This window comes from Thunnus albacares, chromosome 23 (genome assembly GCF_914725855.1).
Source record: "Thunnus albacares chromosome 23, fThuAlb1.1, whole genome shotgun sequence".
In the NCBI taxonomy this organism is placed as follows: domain Eukaryota; kingdom Metazoa; phylum Chordata; class Actinopteri; order Scombriformes; family Scombridae; genus Thunnus; species Thunnus albacares.
Genome location: NC_058128.1, coordinates 21,305,057 through 21,332,833, shown reverse-complemented (window position 1 = coordinate 21,332,833; position 27,777 = coordinate 21,305,057). Strand labels below are relative to the sequence as shown.

At 39.6% G+C, this 27,777-nt stretch overlaps 1 protein-coding gene across 6 annotated transcripts in view; it reads right to left on the bottom strand.

Annotated features, from left to right (window-relative positions):
• The window catches only part of osbpl8 (oxysterol binding protein-like 8), a 99,769-nt gene that overhangs the window by 47,831 nt on the left and 24,161 nt on the right, over positions 1-27,777 (bottom strand). For 4 of the 6 annotated variants that reach the window (XM_044342869.1, XM_044342871.1, XM_044342868.1 and 1 more), the window contains one exon: positions 25,786-25,883. In XM_044342869.1, coding sequence (XP_044198804.1) covers positions 25,786-25,830 — 45 coding nt within the window. In that variant the 5' untranslated portion in view covers positions 25,831-25,883. Of the gene's footprint in view, positions 1-13,016; positions 13,120-25,785; positions 25,884-27,777 lie in introns of those variants that run through there. The other 2 variants (XM_044342872.1, XM_044342874.1) reach the window with 2 other exon arrangements.

Genomic DNA, 27,777 nt, shown 5'->3' with positions numbered 1-27,777 from the left:
CAATTATAGGGGAAACACTGATCAGGGAATTTCTAAATTAATCTTTAAAATACTTTGTTATTCCATTTACTGTCAATCTAAACACATCTCATAATTAATTGTTCTCCAATCTCAACAAACCCAGTTTGTTGAGATTAGAGTTCATTATTATAAGGCTTGTATGAGTCCATTTCAACATTTCCAAGTCCAACCCACAGAGCAGCAACTGGAGGTCTGATTGGCCAGATATTGAACTCTGGCCCCACAAATACCTCCTTCCACCTGTTCCTGTTCACAACAGCAGACAGCAGCACTGTACAACACACACACACAGCTGACCAAAAAATATCCCCTACCCCCTGCAAGTGACACCTTCACACACATTTACAGTCATCTCTCAGACTCACTAAATACAACACATAGCAGAATTTTCCCAATCTCTCCAGCAAAAGCACAACATTTAGCTCTCATAAAGGTTTAGTATGAACTGCTCATTTAACAAAATCCCAATAAACATACGATGGCGATCCGTACGGCCGCAGCAGGTAGCAGGGAAAACTGACGTAAATCGGGATTCCCTAATCCTCGGTCAGATGAAACACGACCACAGGGTTTCTCAGTAAGAAGAAAGACAAAGAAAACAATGCTACTGATTGGATATTGCTCAGTTAATCAGGAAAAGGAAATAAAGTCACTAAGTTCTGATTGGTTAGAACCCATAGAGCCGCTGGCTGAGAGGATAGACGACTCTAAGAGCTGCTTACAACAATAAGGCAAGGATTAAGAAACTGTCACTGAACGTCAGAGGCTTTGTAGGGAGGCATCAACAGAGTGGTTTTCTAATTTAATCCCAGCTGAGCTCATTGTCTCCAAGAGACAGCGCAGTTACACTTTGACCACTCCCTTTAGTGTTGCGAAACACTGACCTACAGTCACTGGGGGGGGGTGCTTGGAGGTTAGAGGAGTTTGTGATCGGAAGGCTGGGAGGATTCCTAGAGAGTTCTTCCTAGGAAGTCTGGAGAATCACACCAACAATCTCCTGTTTACATGCTCGCTTCTCCAAACTGTGCGATAAAGCTGTCTAATCCCAAAACAAGCCTCAATCATATTCTCTGTTTGTTTCAACGACAGATCATCTGTCAAACTGACAGACTGACAGGTGAACCCGGGGTGGATGCTCTTAAAAAAGCCTGCCAGCCTCAACTGATGACTAGTGCTGATTAACTATGCAGAGAGACTGACAGAGAGACAAAGTGAAGGGCTAGGAATAATCTGAAAGTGTCACTAAGGAAAACATATAAACTGTGACAGGCAGCCTGAGGAGAACTTGGTTGGTACAGTGTAATGGAGCACACAGTTGGATCACTCCATGTGGCAAGCCTACATTAGCATCTGAAAAGCTTTCTCGACCATAAATTGATGATCAAGCAGTGGAGGCTAGTAGATGACTCGACTGCAGAGGGGTGGGAGGTAGATCTAAAAACATGACAGATCAATCCAAGGGCTTCAAACAGCTGGCTACAGTTTGACTCACAGGGTAATTAGTTTGATGTTTTGCAGAACCTGGAAGTATTAAAAGTAGTTCACAAAATTCTATGTATTGAGTTTCTGCATTTCTAATCCAACAACTACTCAAAGGCCTTTAATGGTTTTTAGGTGTTTGAGGTTCCACGGTTGATTTCCCACAAGCCTGCTGTCAGAAGATCTTGTAAATTTTAGTGAGCTTGTTTCGGTATTACTGGAGTAGTATTTAACATGTTGTAACTGAGACGGTGTTGTAATGGAAATAAAACAACATCCAGAAGTGTAAATGAGAGAATTTTACTATTTTTTCTTTAAAAAATGACAAAACAACCATTTGAATATAAAAATAGTTGGCGGTTAATTTTATGACAATCAACAATCAAATAATCGACTGTAATTGTTGATGCTCTAGTACAGTTCATGCTCAGCTTAGAGGTAGTGTGCGCACACACACACACACACACACACACACACACACACACACACACACACACACACACACACCCCAGATCTGATTACGGACAGTGGAAAAGATGACAGCTGACAATCACATTGTTTGTTCCGGATGAACTTTTCATACAGTCTCGCATATCTACATGTGAGCTTCCCATTACCACCAGATACTTTAATTAGACAGTGAGCTCACAGCTGAGTACTTTTATATCAAGGCCACCTTGACAGAAACACAAAGACAATCTTTATCATTCACTTTCCTTGCAGTTACAAGCCTTTTTCTGTATCTCACTAACAAGAGATGTGAGCATATTTATAATAATTCTGTGCTGGAATCAGTAGGAATGAATACTGGGGACTCAAGATGTTCATGAAGACATTTAAAGTCTTTGTTTGTGTCACTGTAACATAGAATTATGTTGCTGGTGATAATAGTAGTCGCAGTAAAGAAGAGTACTGTTCAAAATGAAGCTGTAGAGAAGTTCATATAGCTGGTGATGCAATCCTGGGTTATGTTGTAAGACTCTCCAGACATACTGGTTATACTATAACAGCTTAAGTATCCTTTTACTAAAATGTTTGCCAGTTTCAATTTAAGGGTCGACTAAACAGCTAATCTTAGATAAACTCGAGGAGTTGAGTTATCAGTGACACCAGGATGTTAGTGAATAATATCACAGATGTACATGTATGATTATGAGACTCAAAGGTGATATCATCAGCTAAAAAAAACAAACTGAAAACAAGGCTGGGCATAGCAGGTGTTGTTGCAATACAAGACCGCAAGCAAACCACAGCTTGATGTGTTTGATTAGATTAAATTCCTGTGAATTCCTGAGAAGTCTGTTCTACCATGAAAACCAAAAGATGATTTAAGTCTGAAGTTTGCATTTATTGCATCACATCACTCGCAACTTTGAGGTGTGAATGAATCAAATGAATCACTGAATCATTGTATGACTGTCAGTTAATCTTCTCTGGATTAACAAAGGTAAAACATTTAGCAAAGCGGACCAAAGTTATTTCTAGGTGTAGTGTCTTTCTAAAGGGATGAAACCAAGAGGGTTGCATGTTAACATGGCAAGGTGACATTTTGCTATCTGATTTTTGGGGGCTTTTTGTCTGACGTTTATCAAACCAAAGCCAGCAGCCTGCTGTGTTGATGAGGGGACACTCAAGGACAAAGGAGGAGATACGATTTTTTTTTTACAGTTTGGAGAGACATTGATTTTGTGGGTCACTTGGGTGGTTTTTTTTTTTTTTTTTTTTTCATTAATTTCGTCTCCGATATCTGGGCTTTTATCATCATATTTTAAAGCTATGTTGTTGCTACTTTGCTTCTGTTTGACACCTTGTAAATCATTTAAAAAGCACATAGTCCATTTTATTCTTAAAGTGTATTTTTTTTTAATATGCAGTATATTTCAGGTGGCAGTGCCTTTGTGGCAAAGGCTCCAAATTACTCAGTTAGATCAGCTTTTGACCAACAGAGGGAGACCACACCAAAACTGGAAACAATTGATTTTGATGCATAATCTTGCCGTTTTCAATGCTGGTGTGGCCAAATAAAAAAAATTAAAATGATAACACTGTATACAAATATATGAAGCTCATGAGTAAACTACGATTTCCAATAGTTCAGTTGCTTTGCATGAACTGCTATTTAATGTCCTCACCTGCACATTCTCATTGCATCCCAACTCCCATCTACACAAGTTTAGTACCGTATTTTAACAATTCACCATCTTGTCTCATTTATCATCCCACAACAAAACTATATTAAGCTATTACTACAAAAATGACAGCTGAAATATCCATGATCATGATATAAATATTTAATACTACATCACATTGTTCTACTAAGAAGACATGCTGGAACAGAAATGACCCTCATCTTCTCCAAAGCTTCAAAAGCTCTACAGGAAACACTGCCATAAACACAGCACGCTCTCTGCCTCTGAAAAGATGAAGAGTGCTTATGCAGGATAAAATGCCATGACATATTACATAATGTTTAAACATCACTCCCAGCATATCTCTGACCTAGTTCCTTTTTAGTAGCAGGGAAGTAGGAGATAACAACAACAGCTTTTTTTTTTTTTTCCTTTTTTTCCATGTATCTGAAGGGCACCTTTTGCCATTTATTCAGCAAAACACTGTTATGAAGGCAAAAGCTAAAACAAGCCTGACACTAAATGAACTGTTCTGTGTATTCAAAGATACTAATTTCTTAAGAATGTACATTCTAACTAAATTCTCCAGTCTAGTGTGTGTAAGTTGATGCTAGAGCGTGAATACATTACGGAATAGAAAAAGATCAGAGATTAAGGAGAAAAAGAAAAGATAAAAGAAAAGATAAAGAAAGAGACTTGGAGAGAGAGAGTGAGAGAGAAACATATTTCTAGGTGCTAGACTGCTGCTGAACAGCTGAGTCATCACTGGCAGCTATTAGTTCAGTTAACACTACATTCTTGGAAATACGGCGACTGTGTGGTTACAAACTTTATCACTTTATTGGTTTGTTAAGTATATTAGCTTGTTTTATATATGTCTGAAAGTGTGAATAGTGTTTTCATTGCTCCTCTCTGTGGTTCATATGGTCCCTGTAAATACAGATGGTGGAAAAAATTCAAGGACAAACCAACATAAAGTGTCTTAGTAAGGTGTTGGTCCACCATGAGCCTCCAGAACAGCTTCACTTCTCCCTTATCATAGATCCTCCAAACCTCACAACTCTACCAGAGGGATGAACACCATTCTTCCAAAAGATATTCCCACATTTGGTGTTTTGGTGATGGTGGTGGGGAGCGCTGTCTTAACACGTCGCTGCACAAAAAAAAATCTTTAATGTGAAGTTATTTTTATATAAACATGTTGGTTAGTGCAGCGTTAACTTGAAGATTCATCCCCGGTTAAGGTTAGCCAATAGGTTCATGATGTTCAGTTGACTTGTCATGAAGAGTACTCACCGCTCAGTTTGTGAAAACAATGGTTATCTTTCATGGTTTCATGGTTATCTTGGCTTGGGCTAGAGACTTAAAAAATTCAAAGCCTGCATTACAAAACTGAGATTTGGGGTTTGAAAGAGGTAGGAATGTAGGAGGCGAGGAGCTAACGAGACACTATCCAGTTGTACTTTGGGAAACGCAAGATTGGGTGTTTTTTCAGCTTGACCCGTGCCAGGAAAGACAAGATATCTCGGCCTCTGCTGCTTCGATTTTGTCACCAAACTTTATTAAAGTGCAGTTCGGAATCAGGTGTTTGTATTATTGAAAGTGTTTCCATGTATTCCAACTGGAGATCAATCAATCATTTTACAGGGTCACAAAAATGCCATTGAACTTCTCAAAGTTCAATTGTTGGATAGCAGTCTTGACTACCTGCTCACCATGTTAATGTAGAATGGTGACTTGCTATTGTGTTCTTATTGGGGTTGGGCCCTACGAGTAAATGAACCGGCACTTTCGTTAAAAGGAAAGTCACCCGCCTACCACACACTATAATGAAGTTTCTCACAGCTGCTGTTGTGACACAGGATTAATCAGCAGTGTTTGCTCACAATGACTAAGAGCTAATGAATGGTTCATATGTAATGGGATTTATCTCTTGTAGTGGTTCCATGTACTGTATGTTTAAACATTTCCAAGAGCTTTGGCGTTTCTTCTGAACGGTTTCCCTGATAAAAACACTTCATGTTCTTTACAAAATTTCAAGGACCCGTCTATCCACAACACCTGACACTTGAACTCACTACTGAAACGCACGGTTTGCAAATAAACAACTCATTTTGTAGTTTCCAGGAAACCACAGCACACATGATAACACTTTGTTTCATCCTCCTGTGCTCGTCTTAATTAAGCAACCTGATAGAAGCTACATCTTGTAAGGGTGTCGTGATCAAGAGTGTTTCAGCCTGATTCTAATCTTATTACTGGTGATCAACATTGACTCAAAAACAACTGCAATGTGAATTCAATTCGGTCTTATTTCCTGCAGTAAAATAATCACTAACTAAAAGCTACTGACGTCAAAACAGCTCAACAAAGAAGAAGCATTCATAATCAAGTTTATGAGAAAGCACTTTCTGATTGCTGAATAAATTGTTTCTGTAGCACAAAAATAGGTTTTGAAGATAAACAAATAAACTACTTGCAAGTTAATCAGAAATGCTATAATTTTGTGATATCAGTACTTACTGATATCACAAAGTGTACAAGTGTTTTGTATAGGCACCAGTTTCAGAAAATATCAAACCCAGCCTAAATGATCGCTTTGTTCAATCAAAATATGTCAAACAGGATATATTAATTGCTGTGCAAGACAGAAAGAGACGGTGTAAAAGTGATCAATCTAGCTTATTCAGACTTTCTCTTGTGGCTGCACTCATGGATAGAAAGAAAAACCAAAAGTTTTATTCTGCCAGACAAATGGCTTCATGTAGTTCAAGACTTCGCAGCCTCTCTCTAAAGTCAACCCTGCTACATGCGACACCATAGCATCAACCATTTATAGTACACCAGGGAATACAAAGTACTCATGCTGAAAGGTTGGGCTAATTATTCTACTGTGGTTAAGTTTATTCGCAGTGATGAAACATGGGAGCGAAGTGACGAAAAACTGATGATAAATGATAAACCAGGAAGAAAAAGTTGTGCGGATAAAATAATAGCTATAGATCTCCTATGGGCAAACAACCCAGTCAGAGAGAAACTTATTCAATTTGGTTTCACCACATTCATTTTGCCAGACTAGCATGGCGCTACTTCCACCAAATCCTGAACCAACCTCACCATGCAGTGATGGTTGGGTGTGAAGACAGAGTGCCACATCTGACACATCTGTCAGCAGGACGTAGGTGCACTGGCAAACCCTCAGTGTGGGCGGGCAGGGAGTTATTAGGTGCAGGTGGGTGCTACCCTTATGTTGGCTGATTTACATCTCGAGTGGAGCTGTAACAAGCACCATAAATAAAACGTCTAATCATAAGGGTGCAGGGAGAATGGCCAGAGTCAGCTCCATCGGCTGAGATACTGTACAAAGTTAAGACCTGAGCCAAGATTGTCAATACTGATCACTTCGAGACAGCTGTGCCAAATGTATTCATAAATTTCTAAATTGGAGTTACAATCTTGCAGTCTATCGGCATGAGCTGTCTTAACAGTGTTCAAGTTTGTGTGTCTACTGCATAGAAAGACGGGTACATGCGGAGCAGGTGAGCACAGTTCACAGAGTTCACATTTCCTTCCTGGTTGGTGTTAAAAAAAAAAGTTATAGCCAGACTTGTCAACAGTTCGTCATCACTTGAGCAGTTTTTAGTGTATCCACAGAAATGAAGGTGTGAGCAGGAAGTGATGGATGTGTAATGACTGCTGGGACAAAGTGGCAACGGCCTCACTACTACAATCCAAAATTGGTTAAGTCAGTGCAGCTTTTTTACCCACTCTGCTAGGGATCAGGTGTGGAGAACTTGGCACCATCATTGAAGAGCTTTTTTTCTACTACACCTCATCATTTGCTTACATAAGGTCATGACCTGACTCTTTTGTTCATTACTAATGAAAAATACTGTCCACTGAGAGCAACATGTACCAGTCCATCCTTTTTTAATTCAAATATTTTTCAGTAAATGGCTTTAAAGGGTTTTTTTTAAAGTAGTGCTTTCTAAATGAAGAAAAAAGAGTATGTTGCCCCAAGTGTTAATGAGGCTTTATGAAACTACCAAAAAGCAGTACTTTAGTGATTCATTGTCCCTGCATGACAGTCAATGCAGTCTTTACAGTCTAGACTCTAGGAACGGTACATTTTCTGGTACAGAACAGCTTTCTGGAGACAATTACAGTTAAGTACTTAAGGAAATAACAATAAATATAAAGATAAATGCCAAAATGTGGATGCTGAACTACAGTTAAATGTCGAGTACATAACTTCTGCTACAGTTGAGGGTGGAGGAGGACAGAAAGGAAATCGGAGGCCTTGTATGGCCCGACAGGAAATCCATAAAAAGATAATTCTCAGCAGCACAGTAAAGCAAACAGGAGCAATCCCGATGGATTTTTTTGTTTTTCATCGTCTCCATTGCTAACATAAAACCTAATGATGTCACCTCACAGGCGACCAGGGAGAAAGTAGATTAAGAAATGTTGGTTTTAGGGCATACATAGCTAGCTGATGTTTTATTTTTCATGAGGGAGCTGTGGAGGGGGACTTATACGCGACACTCAACCTCACACAGGCTGCAGACAGCATTTCATTAGACATCTCAGCGTATCTGTCTTCATATGGTGGAGGTGGGGGGGGGGGGTAGCGGGTCGGGTCCATGGGCCTCACGCAGAGCGGAGTCTCGATTTCATCCCTGCAGGGGGGCTCAAGTCTCAGGGACGGTGTGGAGGTGACAGCATAGTTGTTCTTAAAAGGAAGAGTGGTTGCGATATTGAAGATCTAAAATGGTGATAAGATAGGAATCAGGTGCTATACTTCAACTAAATGAGGTCAAATGGCATTTTGTGATTGTTATCATTCAAAGGACCTTGGAATAGTGTGAGCGAATACATTTTAGTACAAACAACTGAAGTGGGAATGAGCTAGTCCTCATCATAGCCTTCATCAAAGGCAATGCCGTACGTAATTTGGCCCGGTGTCAACTTGACTCAGTTGTGAGCTAGACCGCTGTTTGACGACTCAAATAGCTGGAGTGTCTGGCAAATATGTTTACACTTTTTAGTATTTTGAGTTGTGGTTTCACATGAGACTCTTAACACAAATAGTAGGTGTTAACTCATATAGGGTGCTCTTTCCTTGGTAGAACTTCTTGATAAGTGCTGAAATACCAAGAACTACATATGTTATCCCTTCTTATATTCAAATGCTTGTTGTAACATATACACTGGAGTCTGGTAAAAAGACTACAGTGGTTGTTCTTACTTATTTTTTTACCATTTACAGCTGTTTATTTATCCTGCTGTAGCCATTAAATGTATTTACACTCATCTGTTTCCTCTCTACAAAGTAGTCTGCATTGTTAGTGGAGGAGGCTGCCATTCCCGCACTGAATTCAAATAACGTTATCTGTAACAGCAGAAAAGCCAGTCCCAGATGTTATGAGGAGGAGACATTTGCATTACTACAAACATTGCTACAGAATTTTGTAAAGAAGACATCGAATTTTCATCATGGCCGAACGACAACAGAAAAGAAAAAAATTACCATCTGAAGGTCATGAGTTATCGGTACATTTCCTGTCCCCAGTGATTGATAAACGTGTCATTTCGAAGGAAACTCTGGAACTTCTTAGCATTACCACGAGGAAGCACAGGTGTCACCAAAATCAACCAGAGTTCATATCCTACGGATTATAAATCAAATTTTATGTGGCATTTAATATAAACATCATGACTATGACTCAAAAATCTGTCACTAAATAAAATATTTCAATACAGCTGACGTGTCTATATTATGAAACTACTATATTAAATGAAGAATGTATGATGACTTTATATTATCACACAAAAGTCTTTCGGCAACTTGAATTTAAAAATCAGTTAATACTATTCTAAAGCTGTTTAAAATTACTCCTCTTGTGGGAAGGGGCATCAAGCCAATCTCCGGCCTCCAGCAGCTGTTCACAATGAATTAAAACAGGCCTAGGCTACTACTATTAATCTGATTACACTCCAACCCAGCTGTCTGCAACTCTGAGCTTTAGCAAATACTACTGCAGAGCCTCTTTTGTGGGAAAAAAAGAAAAACACAATCATCCCTGGAAAACTGCTGTTACATAACTGCATCTAACTATAAAGGAAGGAATCTCTGTCTGTATGTCTGTATGTATGTATGTCTGTATGTATGTATGTATGTATGTATGTATGTATGTCTGTATGTATGTATGTATAAGTGGTGTAACGGATCATAGTTGATCTGTGATCCGTACGGATCACCCCCCACGGTTCTGCATGCATGTGAACCACAGATTAATTACAAAATTTAATGTCTCATTTAAGACAAAGTAAACAAACTGCTGTAAGTACAAGTCATAGACAGACAGCACGTCGCTAACAGAGATTTTGAAGAGCAACGACCAAACCAGCATCTAATGGGTCCAAAGTGACATTTGCAGGTATGTTTACGTGATGTTTAATGTGCTGCTGCTGAGCAGCTAATTAGCTATCTAGCTGCTAACTGATGTTAACGGTGCACTTTTCCCTGGTGAATGTTTGTTTGGTGGCTCGTTCAACAAGCTGAGCTGCGGGAAAAGACGTGTGTTCATACTTGTAAATTATCATCAAGTTTTGGTGATGTGAGCACAGGCTGTTGTTTCATTCACTACTATGTTTAAAAGAGGAAGGTATCACGCCTTATATTGCATTTTTATTTAACAATTGAGCATTGAATATTTTATATATTTTAAGATTTTATTTAAACATTGGACATCTTGAATGTTGTTTTCATTTAAGACCATAGGTAAAAGTTCCATGCTGCAAGTGTTTTACAGAATACATGGAAAACAAAATTTTATTTGTCTCCCTCTTTTTTTTTTTCCGAAAAAAGATCTGATCCGTGACTCAAATCCGTGATACGATCCGAACCGTGAGTTCTGTGATCCGTTGCACCCCTAGCATGTATGTATGTGTGTCCTTTGTGTATCTCGACTACCGTTCATCTGATCGACTTCACACTTGGCAGGTGTATTGCAGAGGACCCAAGATGAGTGTTTCATTTTGGTGCAATTTGGACACACGACAGGTTCAATATCAATAAACTTTGAATAAACAAGTGATCAGCGACCTGCTCCGCTCTGCAGCAGCTGGGCGGTGCTTCTGGGCTCTGCGACTGCATGTCATGATCAGAGCTCTACAACCCTGCCATGATAGAGAGGACGGGACGACATCTCTCTTTGTTTGATAACATTAAGAGTAAACCTTTGTTGTGGGTTTCCCGACCCGTTTTAAAAAAGACCAAAAGAAAGAGAGAGAGAGAGGGCAGGCCAGCGGAGAGCATGAGCAAGCTTTCTCTGAGAGAGAGAATGACAAAAATGCGTCATTTTCTGATTGTTTCACAACGATTACGTTCTTTCGTTGTATGTTCACAAATAAACAACCATCGAACACTCAACAAGTGATTTACTGTGGAGACAGATGACTAGTTTATGTCTCATTTTCCTCCTCCGTATTTCTCCTTTTCATTCATTCATTACATCCAACAAATGCAGCAGTGAATACAAAGAACAACAGGACAAATCTGATAACATAACTGGTAGGTGAAATAAATGGTCCGCAACCACAAGTTAACTGCATTAATTAATTAATTATTTAATTAATTAGACAGGACCGTACAGTCTCCTGTCTGTATGAGAATAACAAACTGAGGGGGAGGAGGAGGAGTGCTCCGCTGTGTTGTTATTAACGTCATGTCTCCAGCAGTGGAGAGCAGCCTCTCTGCTGCGCCGTTAGCTCCGGGGAAAAGCCATCGCTGTCCAACACGCTGAACGGACGCAGGGTTTCTGAGGTGAAACAGACTGAGCACAGAGTTATGTTCTTCACCTCAGAGTTGGCTCAAGATGTTTAATGCTGCAGTGTGTGTTGGGATCGCTGCTCCTCTCCGCTAACGTTAGACTCTGAGTGACGGCATAGAAAGTTCACAGAATACTTCACATTTGTCTCTCAAAGGTAATTATTTACTCTAATGCTTGCAACCGCTGCCTTTTTTGAAGATGAATTACAAGATAGCCGAATGTAACTCTAGCATGTGTGCGCTGTAGACAGTCCGGAGGCTGCACTGCCATCGCAATTGAGTTCCGCCTTTTTCGTTCTGATAACATCACATGCCCGGGCATCGGTAAGAGGAACTGATAAGCTTGGAGGTATACGATTCTGATGGATTGGACAATTTGGAACCGGTTTTCAACTAGATCTTCTCGAGTCCCATCTCTATATAAGCACAACTGGTTTCAGCACTCAAATAATCCTAACTGAAGCCACTGAAAATAAACAATCTAACAGCCCAATACGATCAATCCACTTTATTTTAGGATGCCAATTTTTTCAAAAGCTCTCTGTTATGTATTTTATTTTTAAATGCAGCCCTCTTTATACTTGAAACGAGAAAAGAATCTCTATCAGAGTACTTAACATCTGTGTATTATAGAAAGTTTCTTTCATGTTGTTGGTGTATATACTCATCCACACATCACTATATTCATTTTTATATGCGTTGAAGCAGCAATACCAGAGGCCAAGCAATCAGCCCGTTTCAAACAGGCACATTTTGAACGGCCACTGAACTAGTCCTAACAATAGATAATTGGTTAATTTGCCCTCATTCAAATGAGCCACACATAGTAAAACATTTAGGTAACAATTAAGAATCTTGATTCTTGCAGTTGATGTATGTGACTGCCAGATAGAAAATAAAAGCTTTTCATTGTGTTTTAACTTGAAAGCCTCATTGGGTTTTTTTAATTGGGAGAGCTGCATTAAGGAGCTATCATGTTTCTATGTCTCCCTGCCTGTAGCTGTCTGACGTGGGTCCTTCTTCTGTTGCAAGCAACCAGAAACAGACCTCCCCCTCTGTCATTAGCCCTGATTAGATCCATGCTTTGACTATCAGCCTGCAGCAGCCTTCCCAGTTCAGATAAATACAAGAAGCACTGTGAAGTCACTTGAAGCATCAAATACTGAGCCATGCGACTCTCTCTCCTATGCTAATAGAAAGAGCATGATCTGCGTTAGCTGTACACGTAGCCCTTCTTCATTCAGCGGTAACATACTGAGCAAACAACAAGCTGTTAGAGTGGAAACGCAGTAGACTGTGTTCAAGTGTCAAGCTTGAAAAAAAACTTTTTCTGACAACACCACATGACCACATATTTATTTTCTACGATCAGATGTCAGACTTTTAAAGATGTCTACATATTAGAGCTGAAAACAATTCTTCAAATGCAACTCTACACAGTATGATCTACTTCAGACTTGCATCAGCCAGCCAGCCACTCAGACTGACATACAGTCTAATCCACCCACTCCTGTTTCCCGTTTTAAGAGCAGACAGCGTTAAGGTTGACTTACAGAGACGGAGGAAATGCGCGCCGTGTGTCAGTCGAGGGAGGTGAGCTTGTCGCTGCTACTCCGTCTTGGTCGGACTAAACCTGGTACGACAAGCCACTGAGCTCAGCCCTGTCTCTCTCCCCCACACACACACACACACACACACATACACACACACACAGAAACACTGAAGGGAGGAGACAAGGCAGAGGGAACAAGCATGCAAGAGAATTTGAGCCTCCCTCCCTTTCTCTCTCTCTCTCTCTCTCTCTCTCTCTCTCTCTCTCTCTCTGATGAGTGCTCTTCCCTCTCTTTTACTTCTTCTCTCATCACTCGCAGCCTTCTTTAATTTTCTTCTTTTTCCTACTCTGTAAAATTTGTTACATCACCAGCATTTGTTTACTCTTCCTCAGCTCTTTCTCAGGCCTCAAAGCTGGCTGTGCTTTTCAAAGCACCAAACAATCCATCCATCCATATTCCATCCGCTATTCTCCCTCTACATTAAGGAACCACCAATCAGGCATTTAAATACAAGCATACTTTTCAGACAAACATCATCTGAAACACAAACTAGCAAAACACCCCATGACCACAAAAACAAGGAAGTAGGCTGTCGCTGTTTGTAAAAGGGGCTGAACTGAAAGCCACAATCAGATTTTGAGTGTACTGAAGCAGTTATTAGAGCAAGCTATAGCTCTGTGTACGCCCTGGAGGACAGCTACTGTAACCACACGGCTCTTCCTCATGCTCTTGTTGACTGAGGCCCTTCTGCACCAATACACCAAAGCGAGCGAGCCAATCTCCCCAGCCATCATGGAAAATCACCCCAGAGGACGACGTGCTCACGACACACAGCCACCCCACTACCTTATTATGGGCCCAATATCGCAAGCTTTAATGCACTCTCTCCTCTGCTACCGTTTCCATTAACTCAACTGTTTTCCCCACACACCACACGACTGGGGCCACTTTAAGATACAACACAGTGTTTTGTAGTTGCGGCAACACGCTAAATTGAATTTCGTTCAATAAAAGTAAAAGAAGACTCGATGCGCGCCTCGACAACAAACACATTTAGACTCCCCGGGCAAGGTGAAACGGAGGTCTGCTGTGTTTACATTTCACAACACTTTCACATTTTTGGGAGTATTCTGTACTGCAATTAGGATGAGGAGGATGGGAAATGGGGAAAACACAGAGCACAAGCAGTTCAATAGTCAACAGTGGCTGTTCTCAGCAAGCAGTACTATTAGACTGCAGCCCATAGTCGTGCTCACCAAATCACCAGCTAGCTTAAGATATGATTTAGAGCTTGATAACAGTTGGCAGCAGTATAAAGTATTCTGAACACATGACCGTGTGAAAATTCAATGTTTCACATCTTTGTTTTCTAATCTCCTTGGCAAGACACTTCAAAAGGCACAGTCTGCTCTGACAGATTTTGTTTTTTTGCAGAGATATTGTGTCTGTTTCCAGGTGAATTTTTAAGTGGAGTCATTCATTCTGGGACCCGACATCACTGATTAACGAAGCAAACTGAGTTTATGACTAAAAGGGCAAAAGTTCAAACTAGGAAAAATCTCAAGGAATGAGAGTTTCTCGTCTTGTCCTCAGCTGTGATGTTAAAGGCAGCATTAATTGACTTTTAGCCACTTGGGGGCAATGGAACAAGCTGTAAAGACTACATTGACATATCATCTCCTTTTAAAGTTGTTAAGGTGAAAGTTAGCTAACAGTTGTGAAGTGAACACCCTGCAGCCATGGAGCAACATTAGCATTCGTTTGGATTCGTCGTGTTTCTGGCCACTCTTGTGTCTGGAAACCAGTGTTAATTTCGTTGATGAGTAATTTTCGTCATAGTTTTCGTCAACGATATTTTTTCACTGACGAAAACAAGACAATAAGTAAATGAAAACTAATTTATGATGACAAAAACTATCTATTGACACTTTTGTCAATGAATAAAAATTAGACAAAAATGTTGGGGGAGAGATGAGATGTGAAGATATCAGACATATGCATAAATTCACATTTGATGTCAAACAAAACAAGACCCTGTAAGACCCTTTGTAGACCGTGTGGACCGACAATCACTGGTAAAAACACAACGATCTTGAAGTGACATTTGGAGAAGAGTCATCCTGAAAGCACCGTTGTCCTGTACTGATTAGAGAGGTGAATGACCCAGAGTTGCTAATCTTAGATTGTAAATTAAAAGATTGATTGACACATTAAAGATAATAAGTGTAAAGTTTCACTGTCCTCAAATTGAAACAAATAGAACAAACAGAAGAATGCATGTCTGAAGAAATGTTTACATTGAGCTTTCAGTACCACACCAACATGTCAAAAATATAATAATAATGTTAAACTTAATGTTATTGTTAACTTAATGTTAGACCTATGATGGGAGAAAGGAGCAGAAATGTAGTATGCTGTGTGAGAGAGGGGAGGGGAGGGGGTGAGAGAGAAAAATCACAACTGGATTTTTTTCCCCTTAGTCAACCTCACGGATACTCGGATGACAGCGAAGGGCCGCAGAGTGCAAATAAAGCTAATGTATCTCAGCAGAATATTTTAACAGCTCTTCTAAGTACAAAAGTGACTCTACAGAACAACAAGGAGGAGGGTAAAGCTAAAAGGATTGGGCGCATAGGATTACTGGTCACAACAAGTGAAGATGAGGACTTTGTTCTAATGATGGAGACAGTAGAGGTTATCTAATTATTCAGGGAGAACAGGCCTAATGCTCATTGGTGTTATTTTGTTATTGTCTGAGATGGTCTTTTGCAAAAAAGCAACGCCATATTCTTGTTTGTTTGATATGAGACTTGGTTTTATTTGTATTTGTAAGACATGTTTCATATCACAACAGTTCAATATGTGTCTGTATTGCACATTCAAACCTTCATAACATTCCATAGTAACAGGTAAATAGATGTTTCCTCCAGGAGTCTATAATGAGTTTGTAGAGCAATCTGTGTATATACATAAAATTAACTGGAAATTCTAGAGAAACATTTAAATAATGCATTACACTTTAACTAAACCTGTTGGATTTTAGTCAAATCTACTGTAGATTTAGTCACTAAAATCTTATGATGTTTAGTCAACTAAAACTAGACTGAACCTAAAACAATTCAGATGACTAAAATATGACTAAAACTGCATGGCATTTTAGTCAGAAGACTATGACTAAAACCAAATCAAAATTTACTGTCAAAACAAACACTGCTGGGAACTCAAAGAATGTAAGTCCAAAAGTCCAATGCCTGCTCTGGCTGCAAACAAGATTGATGAGTGTGCTGAGAGTAAAACAAAACAGGAAATTGCTGGTAAAAGCAAAACAATGAGCTGAAAGACGCTAAAATTCTCTGTTGACCTGAGAGGAACTGCAGAGTTGGGTGATAATTCTCAGTGGATTTGTTACTATAAGAAACAACTTTCACACTACACCTAGTCATTTAATCTACTATTAATATAAAAATATTGATTAGTGCAGCTTTAAAAAGGGGCAATAAAAACAAACCCAGTTTTAAAATGATGGCCTTTTATAACAGCTTTGACCATCAGGGCATGAGCAGTCAGACAATCATACAGGTTGTAAGCAAGCAAACAGTTTAAGTAAATGATCTAAACCACTTGATTTGAAGATAAAACCATTAGTCAACATTTTACATCATTTACATTGGCTTCTTCTTCATCTTCTTTTTCCTGTTTATTGGCACACTTCTACATTTAACAATTCCTCAAAACACATATTACCAGTGTTAACAAGGCATCAACCGTTAGAGACTGTGGTTGGATTAAGCAGCTACTAGATGCAAATGAGTCAAGCGTAAGAGCGTGCAGATCTTGTATTTTGAAGATACTTGCTGTTTCATGTTTTGGAAACCGTCTTTCACAGATGTTTAGAGTAGTGGTGCACATTGAAAAAGTTGACTGTTCTGTTCTAATTGAGGAAATGGGCTAAATGTTTCTTAACAGGCCTACAAAAGAGCAATTGTAATGGAGAAGTCTACATCTAGTCTGCTGAGAGAGATGACCATGATTCACATCATGGGGTTAGATGAGAGAAATGATTCGCTTCTGGGAAAAAACAGACCTGTTTCTCGCACTGTACTGTGGTTGCAGACTAAGTCAAACAAACCAAAACATCCTTCAGTGAGACTGAAAGTAAGAGAATCAACCAAATGAACAACATCCACCACATCCAGAAGTGTAAAGTTCATTTGCAATGGAACATTGGTTATTTTAATTAGACCAAAGAGCTCAGCTGCAGGCAGGAAACTCCTGCTGAGCGTGATTCAGTCTGACTTTGACAATGTTTTCATGAAGAAGAAGGAACAACAAAGCGCCCATTTATGGTAGTAACTGTGGGGACAGCACAAGACTAGTAACAGTAGTCCGAAGTGCAGAGAATTAGGTTTTCTGTTATTTTTTCTTGAGAAAATGTTGCAACTCAGTCATTTGGAGAAAAGCAGAACCTTCTACAACAGTATTAACAGGGTAACCTAATTTAGACATCACAAGAAAAAAAAACAAATTTCAGATTATTTTCAGCCTCTACATTTGTGTCAAACACTGCTTGGACTTTTAACTGTTTTGTTTGTATGTGGCTCTATATGCTCTATATGAGGAAGCTCGTTCAGCACAGAAAACATCTCAACTTTAAACACAAAGAGCTGCTGTGGATAAAGCAGGTAACAAGATACTTGAGTTACTTAAAGATGAAAATGGGGCTACTTAAAGTCTGAAATGAAACAAACAAGTTGTGTATATTGGTAAGTAAGCTGAAAACCTCTGCCAACAAGGATAGTTATAGCAATTACACAAGCAATTTGTCACATCCCCTGAAACAAACAGCACAGCACTAAGAGAAACTAACAACTAACATTATCTGCTTTTAATGCTGTTAATCGACCAAACAAACCTCTGACAAAACACTGCCAAACAGGTTTAAAACCTAGTATTTGAACCAGGAAATAAACAACGTACCAATTTACAGAAATTGGTAAGATAATACATAATTAACAGCAGTTAAGCAAATACAAATTCACAATTTTGAGTATCCTATACCTTTAAGCTCAACGGAAATTGTGACTTGTGTATATATCATCAACAAACTGATAAAAATTGTTGTGATTACATTTTTTGCCAAATCACTCAGCCTTATTTCATAGCATTCATTTCAATATCTGCTATATCTCACTCATACTCATAGAACAAGGGTTGTACAAGTTCTATTGTTCTTTCTCAACCATTGCCACACTGTCTCCATCTCTAAGAGATAAACATCACAAAGAGTATATTATTCTATAGCTCCTGTAGTATATGACATTCTGTATACTTTGCACTCAGTGGAGGATAAATGTATGCATGCTTGAATGGCTCTCAACTATGAGAACGACTGTATATAGGGGCGGTATACAGTGCCAGTGTATGTCAGCTACAGGATACATTTGTAAAAGGGGACATACATAATGGTTGCCGCTGTATTATTGTGAAGATGGTCGCCACTCCTCTCACTTCTCAGTGCTGAAGCAAGCAGAAAACATACTTTTATCATCATTGCAGCCCATGGGCTGACACACCATATAAATCACCGTCCTCCAACCAAAGGAACTGAATACTCTGAGCTGGGATGTGTGTCAGTTCATGGTTCATGTATGCACTCACTGATTTACATGTAGAGCTTCCACTGCGGTCAGAAAAATGGGTGCATTGTAATTATATGGACTGGAAGATGAGAGGACAGGCGCATTCTTTAACCAGAGGTCACTTTATTTACAGAGGACAAGAAGACAAAACATTTTTGGCTATACGACCTTCATCAATGTCATCCATGGACATCAATATGCGCTCACTGATTCACAGAGAGCTTTGTGACAATTCGTATAGAGCCCTATAGTAAAAAACAATACTTTAATGGCTGTATCTTTAAGGGGAACACACACACATCTTTCCCACAAATTATCCAATCTACGTGATGCTACGTGTCCCTGCCTTTTTCCTTCTCAGTGTCAATAAATCCATACAGTCCTGATTACTGCCCTCAAATCAACAGCCCACCCACTACCTTGGCCCAGCAAAGAGACTGATTTCTCCATCAGGGAGAAGAACTGGACTAATCTTGGCAGGAGACACTCCATTTCTATACTGCACGAGCTCAAAACCTGAATGCTACAATTTGCAACTGCCCCCACATCATCTAAAGTACACTTTGTCAAGTCTTTTCAAAGTTAGTGCACATTTTCACTTTCATTTGCAGTTTTTCCAAGTCTGGAGCCAAGCTAAAAACCGTGGAGGATAAGCTTGCTTTTCCTGTTTATCTTAACCCATTTACTTTAGTGGTGGGAATGTGTCTCATGAGCCCAGGCTGTCAGCTCGGCTCTGTCAACAGCACCCTGAGTCCACTGATGTACAGAAGTTGATGCAGCCTCAGTTTCTCACTCCCTAAGAGCAGCCTGGAGCCAATTTTCACCTCTGGCTTCTTGCAGCCTCCTGTGGCTCATTCCTGTCACATTATGTGGTGAAACAGAGAGTGTACCTAGCTCTGATGGTTAGAAATATCTTTTAAACAGCAGAACCAAAAATAAAAAGGATGTGTTTACATTTTTCAAGTCTATCTTCATAAAATACTCCCATGCCAGATGTACACTGGTTGTTGTAATATTGCAACAGTGGACTTTACAGGATTAAGCAATCACTTTTAGCTATCCTAAAAAAATCTGTTAATGTTTTTTTTTTTTTTTAAAGACCACATTTACATAGTCAATGGGTCCTATTGTTTATCCTTGCAATGCTATTTTATAGTAAATGTATTTATAGGTCCGGCCATCTGGCCATGAACTCTCACTACCTACAAACTTTCCATCAAGCTCATCTTCTTGTTTTATTGGACCGGATTTGTCAAGAAAGAAGTAAGTAACATGCCTTGAATATTTTTTGTTGTGATGATTACAATGTCTAGAACGTGTAGATACTTAGTTATTGTGGAATACATTCATCAAACTTGATTTTGAGCTTGTTATGTCTATGTTGTAATTCTACAATGCTGGGTTAGAGTGGTAGCCAAAATAGCATGTGCACCTTACACATGACATGGGGACACTGCACTTCTCACATGTTCATAACATGAACCAGAAACTGGTATCTGTAACTTATCAGTTAAAAATAGATTTAACTGATCCTGGGCTTTTTTCTGGGCTTTGTTTGTTTGCCCAAATAGTTGCCTGTTACATTAGTTAGAAACAGGTTCTGACTGTTCTGAATGTTTTGGGGGATAGTTGTTGCATTGTTCAGGGACATGTGTGAGGATGTAAATGTTCTGGGTACTCCTTTACTCCTTTAGGTATGATAGGTAGAGAGCATAATAGGCTAGTCAGACAGTGTTGTGAGAATTTAGTGGAATGTGTAAATAGGATTAGGATTAATTTGCAGTGATATTATTTAGCCTGGAAAATACTTGGCTCTCAATCCTGAACACTTGGTCCACCACCCTATCTATTCCTTCAGGTTATCTAATACAATATAATACTTATATGTATCATTAATACATATATTTATTATTATTTGTTTTTACTTTTTCCATTTCTGAACGCAACCAGCAAAGGCAGGTCTTCTATACAGTGTGCAGGATGTGATTGTTGCCATCCAAAATGGAGAGAGTGATTTTGAAATGGAATCAGACAACACTGACGCGAGTGATGAAGAGGCAGATGAAGATGCCAGTGAAGTGGACGAAAAAACCAACAACCCACTGACTTCCCAGCCGGTGATTATGTGGACATCGAGCCCCAATCAAACAAACACACCGTGCCCTGTGACAAGGTATCTCTCGCTGAAAAATCGCACATTTTCCAGTGAAGACGAAGAGGATGCTGCAGACACTGCAATAAAGGATAAACCAACACGCTATGCAGCAAGTGGGATGTTCATCTTTACTTTTCAGAAGAAAAGAAGTGTCTTTGGGACCATCACTGCAAATGAACATGGCTGAATACTGGGACAGAGACGAAATTCAGTTTTGCAAATACAATTTTGTTCTGTTTTTTTTAATTAATAAATGACTGTTCATAAAAAATATGACTGTTGTGTGATTATTATTCATGGTATATACTATTATGGGGCTATATAAGAAGTCAACCCCGCAAATTAACCCTTAATTGTTCTGTGTATTTGTTCAGAGGATGTGAGTACGAATACAGAAATTCTGCTCCCAGCTAAGCCCAACGTTGGAATATTACAACATTTCCCTAAAAACTTACTAAAACGTAAAAAAATTGAAAACTCTTTGATTTCTGCATCAGAGGCCTCTTAAAACAACATCTGAAAGGTGAAAAAAAATTTTGCTCATTTTTTTCTATATTTGGGCTTCACAGGGTATAATGTGTAAGAATTGGCCTCCTGATCCAAACAAATAGGGGGCAGCATATCACCAGATATTATTTGGATAAACTGACCACATATTGGGAGTCTACATGGTTACTTTCTCACCTGAAAAAATATTAAAACTTAATAAAGTGACATATTAACAGTCCTACAGTGAAAATTTCAACAGCATTCAGCCTGACAAGAGACAAGACGGGCTGGACGGGGGCAGGAGCTAGCTGGTTAGCATGCTAACTTAATTAGATATCTGTACAACAAAATACATGTAGATACATGTTTGACATAACATCAAAACTGTTATTTCTGTTGATAATTTAAGTTAATTTGGGAATGTTTTAAACTAAAATTCTGGCCAATTCTTACATGTTGTATCTTAAAGTATTTTGGTCACTTTGTAAAAATTATTTTTAGTGTGAAATTCCCCTTGGGTTTTGCATTTTCCCCACTGAGCCGTGAGGAAGTCAAAGGTAGAAGTTTGTCACTTCTTGTGGAGCAACCAAAACATGTGAGTACACATGTTAAAATTGACTTGACTCTTTCTCGGTACTGTAATATTAAATGTTACTGTATATTTGGATGACTGGCACTGTGTCTTGCAATTTGGTGGCATTTTGGTTTTGTTTAATTGTGCCTCTTTGAATTTTGTTAATAACTGGGCTCAAGTAGACAATAGGATGTCATATTACAGCTATTTCTAGCATAGCTTGCGTGTTTTATATCTTATCTGTAACATCATTGGGAAACATCAAGTCTTAAAGGTGCAGTGTGTAGGATTTAGTGGCATCTAGTGGTGAGGTTTCTGCCAAGTCTGTTCTGCTAGATGCCACTAAATTCTACACACTGCACCTTTAATGTCACTAACAAAGTAAATTAGTTCTTTCATGTTCTGCACGACAAGGACAAATCCATGACTGACGCGGCAAAGATATCAGCTTCTTCGCCACATTAGCTTCAATTAACTATAATGCAATGCAGACACAAGGCGTGTGATGAGCATCACATATAGCCTAACCACAGCAAAATTATCACTTTCAAGATGTTTATGTGGGTATTCACCAACCCACTGAAACCAAAGTTATTACAATTCATCCTGAGGGGACCATGAATCTCTACCAAATGTCATGGCAATCCATCATATAGTTGTCAGGACATTTCACTAAAAGCCACAAATGTTAACCTCAAATCCTCAAATTAACTCAAATTTAATGGCAATTCATCCAACAGTTCTTGAGATATTTTAGTCTGGACCAAAGTGGTGGACAGGCAGACCATATTGCTATTCTGCGAGCCACACCACTAGTGTAGCTTGAAAGTGCTCTCTGAATACACCTGACTCCATGCATATTGGGAAACTTACAACTCAGCAAATATCATATTGATTTAGATTTTCATATTTATGATTCATTGAATAGCAAAGGGCCTCCAGACATGCATGAAAAGAGTCCATTAACAGGGTTTACACCATTTGTCGATTTTTATTATGAAAGCAATCTTGGCCTCCACGGACTGTCGTTATAGGTATTTTTCTGCAATAAACAAGAAAAATGCACACTTCGGTCAGAATCCTTTATCTCATTCCTTTTAATAGCAGACTTTCAAACTCAAGTTCTGTACTACTTTCCTGTAGCTTCAGGGGTAGTGTATTGTATTGTATAGGACTGACTGGTGTTGAAAGAAGAGTTGGGGGCATGGGGATGATTCTGGGATATGAAGACTCGATCATGAGCCATCCAGAGGCATTATGGGCCTAACTATGTTTTATGCATACCTATTGATGGCACAGGGTGTAGTTGCACCAGAAGGAAATTGTAGATATCTTGTTCTTGAGACTGCATCGACTTTTTTTTTTTTTCATAAAAAAAGAATTGAGCTTATCTCTTTTCCCAGCAATATCCTGCCTTTCATTCACACCTGGAAGCTTCCCAGCACAACCAGCCTTGTACTGTTGGCAACTGTAAAGCTCCTCTGGAACAAATGGGGTTGAAGTGCCTTGCCAAAGGGCATTTCAAGTCCTAGTCACAGATCCTCTTCTCTTACCTCTAAGCTACCTCACATCCATTGTCCAAGTGCATAATGGTTGCCTATGTGCCTTTTCATTGCTGCCTATTCTGAACAGCAGGTCACCAGCACTTTCATTAAAGTATGTACAATGCAAATGACAGCAGACTGAATGGTGGTGGATGTTTGAATCAGGAAGGGGGCTGGCTGCCATCAACCTTCCTGAAGAGTCTCCTGACTGTGAGGATGTCAGAGCGAGGGGAGAAGCGGCAGACACCTGGCATGCTTCCCAGAGGCTTTCATCTCATGTTGGTAGCCATCCTCCCTACCGACGGGCCCTTTCAGCAAACAGCAGGATATGCCAGCAACACAATACGTCCCACAGTCTATGTCTCACACCATCCTGGCACAGCGATCGCTCATAATGTGTGATCCAAGTGATAACATGCTGCCCTAGAGCATCCACAAAGGAGGTTTATTGCTAAATCGCAGAGAAGTACACATTCATCAAATTCAATTCAATCCGAAAGAAAGCATTCAAAAGAAACTGTAAATACAATGACATGGCTTTCAAACCAATTTATGCATCAGCAGTTTAATTATGCAGCCACTGAAGTAGGCTCTGGAGAAGGCGGGGTGAGAAATTAGCTTGCACTAATAACAGAGATTGAGTGTTATTAAAATTCACTCCCACTCTAAGCAAGACTCAAAGAAATAGGAAAGGACTTTCAGCTCTGCTCCCATACAATCCCATTGTGTGTCATTATGTGTGGAGGCCTGTGGGAGAGATGGCCAATGCTGTTATCACCTTAAGTATCTGCAATTATAATTGCCCTCCTGCTCACTGCAAAAATGGCTACTGAGGACTATGATTACGGTGAAATGAATCAGAATTGTGGGAGTTGAGAGGAGGGAAGTGGTATTTTATGTGTGTGGGTGTGTGTGGGTGTGCTGACTGGACTTGCCACTGCTTCCCATCCTTGCTCTGTTATATTTGAATATGTTGAGGTTCTTGAATGAGATTATAGGTGAGGATATGGGGTGCTTTTGCTCAGAACTGGTTCCACATATTTATCTGATAGAACACAGGCGATCTGTACCGCCTGTCTCAGATCAAATTCCCCTGCAAAAACTGAGGGGTACCACAAGGTTCTGTGCTTGGTCCATTATTATTTACAATCAAAACTTATAATATCCATTTTTTATGCAGATGATGCAATCTTGTATGCATGTGACTTCTCCCACTCAAGATGTGTCTAGATTACAGTCTGCCTTTAACATTCTCACGACATCTCTGCATTACCTTAATCTTGTACTGAATGCCAAGAAGACAAAATGTGTTGTGTTCACAAGAATGCATAATTCCATTGTACGTCCTCTTTCCATTCACACACTTAATGGTACTGAAATTGAAGTTGTTCAATCGTACAAATACCTGGGAATTTAGTTAGATAGCAGTCTTACTTTTAAACCTCATGTGGAACTGGCAGATCGTAGATAAACATTAGGGCTGCAACTAATGGTTATTTTCATTATCAATTAATCTCTGATTATTTTCTTGATTAATCGATCAGTTGTTTGGTCTATAAAATGGTGAAAAACATCAATCACCGTCTCCCAAAGCCCAAGGTGATGTCCTCACAGGTCTTGTTTTATCCCGACCAACAGTCCACAACCCAAAGATATTCAGTTTACTGTCATAGACTAAAGAACCCCGAAAATATTCACATTTGAGAAACCGGAGTTAGAGAATTTTGACTTGAAAAAAAAAAAAAAGAGAAGATGATGATGCCTGATAGAAGATGATAGAAGATGCCTCACACACACACACACAAACACACACAAACACAGAAGTTTAATTACATGCAACAAAGTGCAGTGTCTGCCTCTGTGAGCCTGACAAGCCTGTGGCAGGTTAGCAATATTAGCACCTTAGGGTAATCATTAAGGTTCAGATAGTGTGCTTCTGGAGCGGACGTCGTGTCACTAATGCCAACGGGAAACAGGAACCCTTTCCGACTTATAGCTATACACAGTTGCTGATTAAAGACCACCGATAATTAGGGGCAATTATCAGTGCCTAACAGTTAAGGAGACAGGGTGGTTGGGTGGGTTTAAGAATACTTGCTTGCCCTTAGCTGGAGCCTACAGAATATATATTACATATGATTTACTTGTACATGTATGTTTGTATGTATAGACAGAATATGTAGAAGATCATTCCAAAAGACAAAAAAAATTTACTTTAAATTCTTAAGTCCCAATTTTTTCTACTTTTTCCCTTTAAAAACCCCATAACTTTTAAAAATGTATTCACATCCTTTATTTTGGAAGTGTGGGTGAGACTGTTTTGGAATTGAAAACTGTGCCTATAGTACATATGTGTGTGTTGACTCACCAAAGTTTTCTCAGGCTCCTGCTGGGACTCAGAGGAGGACTCCATGATAGTGTTAAACCAGAGTCTGGCCTGTCAGCGCCACTCTGACGACTGCATATCTGTCAGGAGAAAGGTAATGTGTTACCACAGCACAACAATAATGTACCATAACTTTCAATGTGCGTAAAATGATGTATAAAATGGCTTTCTCTTCATCATTTGCAGGTTTTAAGTGTTCAAAATTCAGTCCTCTAAACCTTGGAGTTGGTTTGTAAGCAGTTACTTTTTGGCTTGGAATAGCACCGCATTTTTCAAAGTACCCTTTAACCTAATGTGGGATGCCCAGTTTGCAAGATTAGTTATGTGCAACATCATGCCTACTCATCTGTCGAATTTCAGAAAAACTGTATTGGCTATTTACAGTGCAGAAGCAGGGCGTCATGGTATACTAAATGCTGCAGAAACCTGCTCACCATCCCCTCTCTACCTTTTTCCACCCAAACAAAGGTGGAAGCTGTAGCTTCAGGCCTTCAATAAACAGACTGTTTCTAGTTCAAGCAGAGGAGAGGATGGAGGATCAGCCAGCCTGTCAGTTCCCTTCCCCAGAGAGTGCTGAAAAATTCATTCTTTCAATCTATCTATCTGTCCGCCCTCAGCTTGTTTTCCCTATAGAAGTGCTGGAGCATGACACTGTTTTTAACCTTTATCCACCCAGGGAAAGTTTCAGATGGTTGCCACTTAGTCGCTCCACTAGACCAGACGAGGAGTTACTCAAGGGTACGTCAGAGACGGTCCCCTGGTGTAGGTTGCTTTATGAATCCACTGAAATTTGGCCAGACTGTGTTTTCTGTACTAGACTGTGTAGATCAAAAGAAAGTTCTTCTAACAAAACAGTATCACAAAGTCAAAGTGTGGTATGTGAGTGTGAGAAAAAAAAAAGGATACAATAATTAAACATGAACAAACTGTACAACATGTTCTGTGACTGACTCACAGGAGCTCAGAGTGCCCTTCCATACACAACTGTAAACATGGTGAGGAATATATGATGCAATATCTAACATCACATTATTCAGGAGCATGTCACCAAATGGATGAAGTGGATGTGACATCACACTCTGCACACACATGATTCGTAGGCTGCTCAGCCACACTCCAGACCCAGATGGGAAAGAAAAAGAAAGTCCGCCAAGTGGCCACGAATGGCTCCAGGTTCATTTTTCATAAAACCAGATTTACATATGTTAAGTTTCATTGAAAGTGCTGTCAGGTGGAACAATGAAGTTGGTCCCTGGCACGTCTATACTGGTTGCCCCTATCAGAAAAAAAAGTGGCACCATCTGTTAATTACACTATGCTTTCGGGGAGATTATTTTGGGTGGAGCAGCTGCCTGCCAACACGTGGTTGTCCTAAAAATGCTTTCAACATGATAGGAGCCAGCCACTTATGCTGATTGCTGTTTTGTGTGGGTATTTTGGATTGCATGAACTCTGTGGCCCCACCTGAGATTACACCTGATGCACCTACATGGTGATGCAGAGGCCAAGAGGCTACTTCAGAAAGGATCAGTATTATGACCCACATGTTGACAATGTAGATCCAAGGATCATATGAAGAAAAAAACATACCGTTCTCTCCTTAAACAAGCATATCGTGACGACCTCTACAATATTATCTGAACTGGGATTAGAGCTGTGGAAATCAGTGTAATTGAAGGTGATGCAGCTCTCTGGGTGAGAATCAATATAGCTTAACATGCACATTATTTTTCTTTAGTACCAATCAAAAACCACCCAACCCAGATACTTCAGTTGCACCGCTGCATGACTTTGGATTTAATGGGCAATTTATGAAAACAAAGCTGTGGTGTGGTGTACGCTGTTTCCCTGCATAAATAAAGGTTTAAAATACATAATTTGATTTGCCCCTGCTTGCCTTTATGCCTTTATTACTTTAGACCAGTAATTTGATCATTAGAAGGGTAATCTCATCCAGACCAATCGGAGCTCTGA